The sequence below is a fragment of the Pelophylax lessonae genome (assembly GCF_965119305.1).
Source record: "Pelophylax lessonae genome assembly, chromosome: 1".
Lineage (NCBI taxonomy): Eukaryota > Metazoa > Chordata > Amphibia > Anura > Ranidae > Pelophylax > Pelophylax lessonae.
The window spans coordinates 344,986,455-344,998,502 of NC_138768.1; the positions used below are offsets into that span (position 1 = coordinate 344,986,455).

Here is a 12,048-nt window from a genome sequence, read left to right on the forward strand (position 1 = left end):
GTCTGAACCTCCACAGCTGAAGACTATGAGGTAACTTTCTGAACAGGCTATGACCTCACAGCTAGGGACCATGAGACAAGCTTCTGTGCAATCTAAGGCCTCACAGCTGAGGACCATGAGGCAAGTTTCTTTGGCATCTGGTTACCTTGCGCCTGTACACATCTACTACTAGCAAATGTGATTTCCAGAACACTGCACAGTCACAAGGATCAAGTTAGGGTCTTTACCCACAATTGCCACCTTCCAGCTTCCTGCAGACACAGTCCAGTGAGTGAGACAGTCCTTCTCCAGACCAGATCCCTTGTGGCAAAGCCCTGCAATCAGCTTCTAAGCAAATATATCCAGGCTGCCAGCCCTAGCACCGCTGAGGCCTCCAGAACAGTTGCACAGTTCACGGGCTGCCTTACGGCAGCAGCCCCTCAGGCTCTGGAACCCTCCTGCGGATTAAGAACCCAGCTCTCCTGCACTTCAGACTATTCCAGCCACCTTCTGGACACTCCTCTCCAATGATTGGCTGGAGTTTGATAAATATTCAGGCTGGTATTTTGAATCTCTTCCCCTAAGCTCTGAAAGCTTCTTCAAGAGGCGTGGGGAAGCAAACTCCCAGTCTGTAAAACCCTAAATAGACCTGGCCAAACACTCACTACTCCTTAATTACAGAAGGAGCCAAATATGAAATTTACTAGCATCCTATGCTAGGAGGGTGCTACATCTGCATATGGGGAGTCAGTCTAGAACAGAGTTCAAAGTTTCCATCATCACACACAGTTTCTATATGGTTACACAGAACGATAATAATTAGGCTGGTACATTATTGGTGAATTACCTAATATCCAATTACATCAATGATTGAAAAATATATCCAATAATGAAATAGTGTTATGTATCCAATTATGAAAGAGCAATACCACAAACCCTAACAGGAGTCTGAGATAGAGAAGACCAAACCTTTCATAAACTGCATTCAAAGCTATATAAGGTGGCCACTGGCATTATACCAATGTGAATGACTAATTAAAAACTGGTAAATGACAAGACATCGCCTGGCATATACTTCTAAGTCTAAACACAGTTATGTATAATGGAGTTGTCTTGTGGGTTGAACTGGATGGATTTGTGTCGTTTTTCGACCAGTCTGCGTAACTATGTAACGTCATTTAATACACATATTTATTCATATATTACCCTTATCATGCTCACACTGGGGTTCGGTCCTATCCTATATGAATCATGAGCAGTTTAATGTGTATTTTTGTAAATCATCGCAGTAAGCATTTTTTAAATGTATTTTTAATGTAATTGCTCTCACAGAGATAAGGCCAAAGGCGATACAGCAAAATGATTACCCCAAAACCTGTTATGTATATGCAGATCTGACCTTTACTGCTTTCTTTTGCTTATGATCCTGTTTGACTTTATTGTTTTTTGGTTTCTGTTGCTGCTTATTCATGTATCCTATTGCTCATAGTTATGACTGTTCCTGTCTGTCGGCCTGTGGTTGCTTAGCCTGGAAATCACAAGGCTTGCATACAACTTCCCTTTGTACCTTAAACAGCTCTTGTATATACACCTTAGTGAAAGTTACTCAACATCAGCTGGCCTAACTGTTTACTCCTGTTTGCGTGCTCTGATCCTGTACCTGCTCACCTTTGTATCTACAATGTTCCCAAAGTTTCCTGCTCTGTCGTGAATTCCCACTGTGTTCCTGTTTTTGAATCTCTTTACCCATGGAGTCCCCCATACCCCTAGCTTTGGGTTACCTACTGTTTGTGACAACTAGTCTATGTCTGTGGTTTACATTTTATAACTCTTACTTTCTTATTTTACAGTTAACAATGTTGGAATGCTTCACAACCCTGATCCGTGTTGTTTTCTTGCTGGACCAGATAATGATGAGGTGCATTTCTTAAAAAATATATTAATACTGTATTAATCAGACCTATTATATTGCCTTTTCAAAATGATAGTAAGTGATGTACTATGTTATATGTTGTATGAAGAATATTGTTGTTTTTATTTGCTGTTGGTCAATTTTTGTTCTGTTAACCATTAGGTATAGTGCTGTGCTAAAGTATTCACCCCCTTGAACTTTTTCACATCTTTTGGTATTGCAACCTGCAATTAAAAATTCAATTGGGTGATTTAATAGGGATGTTTACCATTTGATTTCCAGAAAACACTTGATTGTAAAGGTATTTGTTTAATAACAAACTTGTTATACTTACCAGCTCTGTGCAATGATTTTGCACAGAGCAGTCCCAATCCCTCTCTTCTGGGGTCCCCCACCGGCACTCCTGGCTCCTTCCCCCTCAGAATGCCCCCATAGCAAGCCGCTTTCTATGGGGGCACTCGTAAGGGCTCAATCCTGAACCAGACTCTGTGTGTCCATTAACACACACAATGCAGCTCGGGCCCTGCCCCCGCTCTCTCCTCACAGGCTGTAATTGACAGCAGCAGGAGCCAATGGCAAGGAGAGAGTGGCTGTTCCTGGGCACAGTGCGGGATCAATATCGGGCAAGTAAGTATTTAAAGGGAGCTGAACACAAAAGGTTTTTTTTACCTTAATGCAGAGAATTCATTAAGGTAAAAAAAAACAAAAAAAACCTTCTGTCTTTGCAACCACTTTAACACCCTGAAGATGTGAAATTTCATTTTGACAGTTATTTAAACAAAGCATATATTTCTTGACGCATAGTCAATGCTTGGTAGAATATCTTTTGGCTGTGATTACAGCTGTGAGTCTTTGTGTGTGTCTCTACCTGCTCGGCCCATCTAAATTTTCTCAGCAAAATAGTTGTCAGACCTAAGAGGCGCTGTTGGGACATCCTGCTACATGTTCTGAATTAAATTAAGCTCTGGGTTTTGACTGTGTCATTCAAAGTTATGTTTGGGTTTTGAGCTTCAGATCTAGTCTTAGGTCTATTACATATTGAAAGAAATGGACCTCTAAATTGTACCTGCTTTTGGCTCCACCTATCTGAAACCATGCTCTGTAAGATACCTTGAGATCCTATATACATTTTTTGCTTTTGTTTTCAGTAATTGTTTTTTTTTTTTTTTTTTACACTTTCCCATAAAGCCAAGCTCCCTGGATTATCCTATTTACAGTTGCCTTATGGATAGTTTCTCCAATCTTAGCTGTAGATCCCTGAAGCTCCTCCATAGTTGCTATTGGTCTGTTGCTTGCTTCTCCTTAACTAATGCCCTCATTATGTGGTCTCTAAGCTTTTATTTACTGTTTTCTCTAGGCAGTTTCAAATAAAAAAAATGCTTTGCAATTTTTAGTAATAGATTAAGCAGTGCTGTGGAGATTTACAAACCAAGCCTGGTTAGTGCTTTTTCAGAACTTTATCCTATTGTTTAGGGGACTTTTTTTCCACATAAACATTATTGACTGTATTGTGCAAATCAGTAACATTTACTCCTAATTAAATCTGGTTTAATTCCATAGTTCAATTTAAAAAAAAAATTGAAATATGCAAATAAGTATGGAAAACAATACTATTGTATTGTATTATACTGTCTTAAAATGTGTTCATATCCTCATGTATATTAGAATGATATACAATACTTCATAAAGTGTTAAAATAAATCAGATGTGTGCAATCAGCGCTACCTATAAATGTATACTTTTCTATTTTTATTTATATTGTAACTTCTACACTAAGTGATCAAACAAAATAACTATATGTCCAACTCTGAGTTCAGTAGCTGCTGAACACCTATTAGTGATTTCACCACACTAAGGGCTCTTTCACACGGGCGTTCCTTTTTTTTTGCCCGATCAGGTCCTTTTTTTTTTTTTGTAACGGACACGGATGACACTTGTGTCATCCGGTCCGTATGTCCGTTTTTCATCCCATCCGTTTGCGGATGAAAAACTGACAAAATGCATGTCTATGTAAATACGGATGTCTGCGGATGACACCACTGACATCCGTTTTTGCTTCAGTTCCGTTTTTTGAAAGGAAGAAAAAATAGGGTTCTCCTCCGTTCAAAAAAACTGAACTGAACTGAACTGACAAAAAACGGATGTCAGAGGATGATCATCCGATGACATTCGTATTTACATAGAGATACATTATGTCCGTTTTTCATCCGCAAACGGATAGGATGAAAAACGGACATACGGAACGCCCGTGTGAAAGAGCCCTAAGGAATAATCAATATATAAACATATGGTGTAGCATTGCTGAATATTCAATACTGTGAACAACTTCTATTAAATCACAGAAGACAAGGAGGGAGGAGTTCAGTCTAGGACGTCACACAGCTGCCAAAAACTGAATGGTGTGGTATGCAGTCTGATGATCGTTTGGTGATTTATATATGCTTTTTTATATATGATTTCTTGTAAGTGAATTTTATTTGGGGCATCTTAATTAATGATTTAAAGAGGTTGTAAACCCTCTCTTTTAACTTGTACCCTTATTAAGTCCTACCTATAGGTACTGTAAATATCTCCTAAGCTTGAACGTTTCGAAAATATTTACTCTTAATGCAGTTGATGACGTCATCGGCACATGCACTCTGAAGGAACGGCCACCCGTGCTGTTCCTTCAGAGCCCTGTGCTGTGAACAGCGGCTCCCGCGCCGGGGCGCGGGAGTGATGTCATCGCGCCCTCGGCCAATCAGATGGCCGGAGGATGTGAACCAGAAAGCAGGATGGCAGAACATGTCGGCCGTCCTGTCGCTGAGCGGGCGGCACTGCGGGGGCTTCGTTTTAAGGTAAGTATTTCATAATGAGCTAGTATGCGATGCATACTAGCTGATTATGCCTTTGTCTTACAGGGTTTTTTTTTTTCATTTTTTTTTTTGGTGGGTTTACTTCCTCTTTAACCACTTAAGTCTCTGAGGATTTGGCTGCTCAAAGACCAGGGCCTATTTTGCAATTTGGCACTGCGTGTCTTTAACGGACAATTGCGCAGTCGTGCGACGCTGTACCCAAATGAAATTGACGCCCTTTTTTTTCCCACAAACAGAGCTTTCTTTTGGTGGTATTTGATCACCTGTGTGATTTTTACTTTTTGCGCTATAAACAAACAAACAGCGACAATTTTGAAAAAATAACAATATTTTTCAAATTTTTTTCTGCTACATATTTTTGGTGAAAAAAATCACAATAAGCGTGTTTTGGTTTGCGCAAAAATTATTGCGTTTACTAACTACGGGAAAGATTTCTGTTATTTTTATTGTTTTTTTTTTAACTAGTAATGGCGGCAATCTGCGTTTTTTTTGCGGGACTGCGACATTGCGGCGGACAAATCGGACCCTTGACTAACATTTTGACACTTTTGGGGGTACCAATGACATTACTACAGTAATCAGTGCTATAAATATGCACTGTTACTGTAAAAATGACACTGGCAGGGAAGGGGTTAACTTTATTGGTGATCAGTGGGTTAAATGTATCCCTAGGGGTGTGATTCTAACTGTGGGGGGGGGCGTGGCTTGTGATGTAACCACAGAGACATACAATCCTACATAGCAGGATCGTATGATCTCTGCAGTTACACCAGGGAGAATGACAAAGCCGCCTGCCTTTCTCCCTCTCCAGCGGGAGATCGCGAGTGGCTGGCGAACATCGGAGCCGCCGGTCACTCACGCGGGGATGTTAGTGACCGAGTGGGGGCAGGAGCGCGCCTCCAGCGGCACACGCTCGCCCCCGGCGGCGCATGCTCGCCCCCTAGAGGCTCGTGGGCGAGCGATGTAGTACTACGTCGCTTTGCCCAGTAGGGGCTGACTGCCGCAGTAAATAGTCGTGCGGCGGTCGGAAAGTGGTTAAATGGAGAGCACTATAGAGTTGCCTTTGTGTTACATATGGTCCGTGTGAGGAGTATTGGCCCAGATGGGAGTACTAGATCTATGGAAGGAAGTTTTACATCCACTTCCGAGTGACTAGCCAGAATTGTAAAATAAGTATTTTATTAACAGGACTGAGGTAAATGTTCAATTCACCTGGTGGTGGTGCCACGACTTCATTTGCTTAAGAAGATTTTAGCACAGCAGTGGAATATATTTTTATAAAGGACTTTTACTTTACACATTTGTATGTTTAATATGTTTATTCATTCATTATTATTATTGTCTTTTATGATTTAATAGGAGTTGTTCACAGTATTGAATATTTATAAGTGCTTAAACAAATTATAAATACAACCAATAAAGATATTGAAAGTAAAATTCATCCAGTTATCATCAGTGAATATGAAATTCAGAAAGTCTGTGCTAACAAGCAAAAACAGAAAAGTGCAGAGTCCAAAAGTATGAAAATGATTAAAAGTCCCAAATATAAATATTTGAAAGTAATACTCAACATGTGCACATTCTTATTTCTGAATGCTGCAGGTGATCACCAATTCGTGCTCCACTCCGAGATTAGAAAAATGAGCCTATTACCAGATAATGAGGCACGTGGAATATTATTGGTTTGGAAATGATCTCCAGGGCTCTCCACCAAATGTTACTCACACAGGATGGTATGGAGCAGATGGTATAAAGAAAAAAATACTCATTTGCGCAAAGTTCTCGATTAGAAAATCAAATTTCTTCATCAATTTAGATTAATTTGTATTTATTATTTATTTATTTAATTGTATTGTGATCCAGTGCAGTGGAGCCACCTTGCCGCCGTATATGTAAGTGATACGGTCGGCAAGCAGTTAAACAGAGAAGTGGCGGCGTCCTCTATTTTTTTATTCCATAGGAAGCTATATAATCTTGCAATCTGTGAGCACTGCTATCCCCCTTGCCCCATTTACTACGTCTAATATGATAAAATGTATGCCTGGTGGAGAAACTAGCAGTGACATCAGCACGCCCGCCGGGGCGCTGGACTAGTACCTGCATTAAATGCCTGTTTGTTCATCAGACTTGTAAGTGGATGTCTTTTAATAAATTGTTTTTAATGGAAGACATTGCTCAATGAGCATTTTGCCTCTTTATACCATCTGCTCCATACCATCCTGTGTGAGCAACATTTGGTGGAGAGACTCGGAGATCATTTCCAGACCAATAAAATTCTATGGGCCTTTTTGAAGGGAGACACACATACCCACAGTGAGGGGTGAGCTCACTAAAGCAAGATTAGACCCTTAGGTTTCATTATCTGCTAAGAGGCTAATTTTTCTCATCTCGGAGTGGAGCACTAATTGGTGATCACCTGCAGCATTAAGAAAATAAGAATATGCAAGTGTTGAGCACTAATTTCAGATATTTATGTTTAAGACTTTTAATATTTTTCTTCCTTTTGGATTCTGCACTTTTCTGTTTTTGCTTGTTAGCACAGACTTTATGAATTTCATCTTCACTGATATTAACAGGATGAATTTTACCTTAATACATTTATTGGTTGTATTTATCATTTGTTTATGCACTTATGCACTCCATGAAGTATTTATACCATCTGCTTCACACCATCCTGTGTGGGTAACATTTGGTGGAGAGACCTGGAGATCATTTCCAAGCCAATAATAATCCACGGGCCTCATTATCTAGTAAGAGGCTAATTTTTCTCATCTCGGAGGGGAGCACTGATTGGTGATCACCTGCAGCATTCAGAAATAAGAATGTGCACATGTTGAGCACTACTTTTAAATAATTATAATTGGGACTTTTAATAATTTTCTTCCTTTTGGATTCTGCACTTTTCCGTTTTTGCTTGTTAGCACAGACGTTATGATTCTCATCTTCACTGATATTTACTGGATGAATTTTACTTTTAATATATTTATTGGTTGTATTTATCATTTGTTTAAGCACTTTATGAAGTATTGTACTAGATCAGCTGAATACATATTAATTTAAACTGATGAAGAAATTCGATTTTCTAATGGAGGACTTTGCGCAATGAGCATTTTTTCTCTTTATACCATCTGCTTCACACCATCCTGTGTGGGTAACATTTGGTGGAGAGACCTGGAGATCATTTCCAAGCCAATAATAATCCACGGGCCTCATTTTCTAGTAAGAGGCTCATTTTTCTCATCTCGGAGGGGAGCACTGATTGGTGATCACCTGCAGCATTCAGAAATAAGAATGTGCACATGTTGAGCACTACTTTTAAATAATTATAATTGGGACTTTTAATAATTTTCTTCCTTTTGGATTCTGCACTTTTCCGTTTTTGCTTGTTAGCACAGACCTTATGATTCTCATCTTCACTGATATTTACTGGATGAATTTTACTTTTAATATATTTATTGGTTGTATTTATCATTTGTTTAACCACTTTATGAAGTATTGTACTGGATCAGCTAAATACATATTAATTTAAACTGATGAAGAAATTCGATTTTCTAATGGAGGACTTTGCGCAATGAGCATTTTTTCTCTTTATATCATCTGCTCCATACCATCCTCTGTGAGTAACATTTGGTGGAGAGACCTGGAGATCATTTCCACAACAAATAATATTCCACGGGCCTCATTATCTGGTAAGAGGCTATTTTTTCTCATCTCGGAGTGGAGCACTAATTGGTGATCACCTGCAGCATTCAGAGATAAGAATGTGCACATGTTGAGCACTACTTTCAAATAATCATATTTGGAACTTTTAATAATTTTCTTACTTTTGGACTCTGCATGTTTCCATTTTTGCTTAATAGCACAGACTTTATGAATTTAATTTTCACTGATATTAACTGGATGAAATGTTTTGTTTATATATTTACTGGTTGTATTTATCATTTGTTTAAGTGTAGCCGATCGTGGACTACCATTATCTGACACTGCAGACTTACTCTCTGCTCTCTCAGACTGTCTCTATACTCCCTATTGTTGGTTTCAGATTTCATGCATCATACTCCTGAGACTGGAAGAAAGGCATTGTGGGAACTGTAATCTTCTACAAGGATATTACTGCACTGCTGAACTGTTTAAGAACTATACTTCCCAGCAGGCCATGGGCTCCAGGAGAGCTGTGGGAGAGACTATAAAGGGATCTGCTGAACAGGCCCACGCTCCCTTGCTTCCTGGGATCCATCGTTTGTGCATCAGTCTGCCGCAGAGGGAGAGGACTGCAGCCTACTGCTCACAACCCGGCTGTCTGCAGACTCAGCCCAGATGGGATGGATGACCATCACTGCATCACGGACAACCCTGCAGCATCGCTGATTGAGTATAGTTGGTAGGACTCACTGAAACAGCAGAGTGCAGCCATCTCAGTGTCTCAAAGCTACTGCCTGTTCTTCCAGAATTCAAAAGAAGGACATCAGGATTGGTGCACCTGCTTAGAGTCCAGTTACCAGTTGCTACAGTTTCTCTTAAATACTGAACACAGACACTCTACATCTGGATCATAGTTACATAGTAGTTGAGGTTGAATAAAGACTATAGTCCATCCAGTTCAACCTGTGTAGGTGTGTGTGCACGCAATCATCTCACATACCTCTGAATGTTATGATCCTTGAGATGTACGTCCAAGAGTCTTTTAAACATAGCCATACTCCCTGCAGTTATTACCACTTGTGGTAGAGAATTCCACAATCTTGTAGCCCTTACTGTAAAAAACCCCCTGCGCAGCCTAAGGTTAAATCTCTTCTCCTCTAATCGCATTGTATGGCCACATGTCCTCATGAATTAGTTGCGACTGAACAGTTTTTTTTTCTATGCTGAGATCACCGTTAAGGTACTTGTATATCGCTATCATGTCCCCTCTCAGGCTTCTCCTTTCCAGGGAGAATAAATATCCTTGCTTGTAAGTGCTCTTCATAATTAAGGTCCTCCAATCCGCCAAATCAGTTTAGTTGCTCTCCTCTGGACTCTCTCCAGCTCCAACACATCCCTTTTGAATATTGGTGACCAGAACTGGACAGAATACTCCAGATGTGGTCGGACCAGTGATTTATAAAGTGGTTTATAGATTATAGATTAATCTCTAGAAAACATCCCCTTCCTTATGCATGCTAATATTCTGCCGGCTTAGGCAGCTGCAGCTTGACATTGCATGCTATTACTAATTCTATCTTCCACTAAGACTCCCAGATCTTTCTCCATTTTTGATTCCCCCATGGGGTCCCCCCCCCAAAGCGTATTGGGCGTTTATGTTTTTAGTCCCCAAGTGCAATACCTTACACTTCTCCACATTAAAACTCATTTGCCATGTCGTTGCCCACTTTTGTTGAGGTCATTCTGTAAGATTTCTGCCTCACTATGTGAAGTTATTGCCCTACTTAATTTTGTGTGATCTGCAAAAACTGATATTGAGCTACTAATCCCATTCTCAATGCTATTTATGAATAAATTAAACAAAATTGGTCCCAGGACTGAGCCTTGGGGGACCCCACTTACCAGTTAGTGGATCAATATTAATTAGAATCAGCTTTCCTGCAGTGCCTGTTTCACACTGTACTACACTGGGGAATCATTTGTTCTTTCAGCTCCAACTGCCGGTGAAGATCTTAGCAAGGCCTTGCATACTAAACATTGCTATATCATTGCTCTTAAAGGGGACACGTTACTGGTATCTAGATTACCTCATCTCTCATTAGGATTCAGGTATTATAGGCCGGCCCGGGGTTCCCCTTTAGTAAAAGTATTTCTCATAGCAATTTATAGCTTTCTGAGAGATTAATTCGCTCACCATATTATACTGTGTACATTTGGTGTATTTACTTGTTATTATAACTTGTTATTCACTGTCTTTTGGTGTTATTTCAACTGAGCCCTGGCGTTTTATCCAGGGCCTAATACTCTTTTCAAGCCTTTTTCTTGAGTAAAGTCAAGCTAAGGAGTTAAAACATATCTGCATTGTGTCAGTGAGTCATTTAAAGGTATACACAAAATGTCTGAACCTAGAGTGTCAGGAGGGCTGGACAGTTTACAGGGTCAAAGTGTCACAGAAGAACATACAATTACAAGCAATCCCCCAAGGGGGCAGTGCTACATAAGCACATATGCACTTTTATGAAGTATTGTCTATAATTCTAATTTATATGAGGATACAAACACATTTTAAGACAGCGCAACATTTTTCCTTTTCTTTTTATGGCAGATATTGTTGCGTGCAATATTGTGAGTGCAGCTGGCATGACGTTTGATTAGCACTATTGTCATTTATTTTTGCATCAAGCGCAGATAGCACTGTATAAATACTATTGCTTATTCAGAGCCTTTGTCTGTGTATGCTCTGGATTCATAGAAGTCTAGTGAAAAAACATTTTTTCCTTTTTTTTTTTTTTTTTTATATACAGTAAATACCTTTTATTTTTCATGAAAACATATATTTTTTCATTTTATTGCTAGAAGAAGGTAATACTACTTCAATAGGTGCATTCTAACAGGTTTTGCTTGTATAATATTATTTATATCCAGAAAGTATAGTAATGTAGTTATGGTTTGAGACATCTACTTCTACCAGAGAATAAATCTGACATCTCTGTCTGACATTTTGTAAAAAATGTGTGATATAAGTTGACGATGAAATACAAACTCGATTGCATAGTGAACAATAGGTAATACATAATGGCATAATTGTATTTAGTGCTATTGGACTAAATGGAAAACACAAAGACAATAGGAAAAGCTGCATTTTTCCATTGTTTTTCTACTTCTTCTGTGTCAGCCTAACAGCAGTGTCCACAGCAATTTGAACACTGCTTAAAGGTCACCTTTTTTATGCTGCAAATGTGGTAAAGGAGACGAAAGTGAGAATACACTGTGCACAGTCTTGGACTCTTATTCTGCACAGAGGCCTGCTTCAGGCCTCTGTGCAGAATAAGAACTCACAGCCGACCTCAGTTACAGTGGGTACGGAAAGTATTCAGACCCCCTTAAATTTTTCACTCTTTGTTATATTGCAGCCATTTGCTAAAATCATTTAAGTTCATTCTTCTTCCTCATGAATGTACACATAGCACCCCATACTGACAGAAAAACACAGAATTGTTGATATTGTTGCAGATTTATTAAAAAAGAAAAACTGAAATATCACATGGTCCTAAGTATTCAGACCCTTTGCTCAGTATTTAGTAGAAGCCCCCTTTTGATCTAATACAGCCAGGAGTCTTTTTGGGAAAGATGCAACAAGTCTTTCACACCTGGATTTGG

General features: G+C 39.4%; 1 protein-coding gene across 1 annotated transcript in view; it reads left to right on the top strand.

Moving 5' to 3' along the window:
• Window positions 1–12,048, top strand: part of HSD17B3 (hydroxysteroid 17-beta dehydrogenase 3) — a 120,535-nt gene that overhangs the window by 47,823 nt on the left and 60,664 nt on the right. The window contains exon 5 of the mRNA XM_082260405.1: window positions 1,830–1,897. Within this exon, the coding sequence (XP_082116531.1) occupies window positions 1,830–1,897 (68 nt within the window). The remainder of the gene's footprint in view (window positions 1–1,829; window positions 1,898–12,048) is intronic.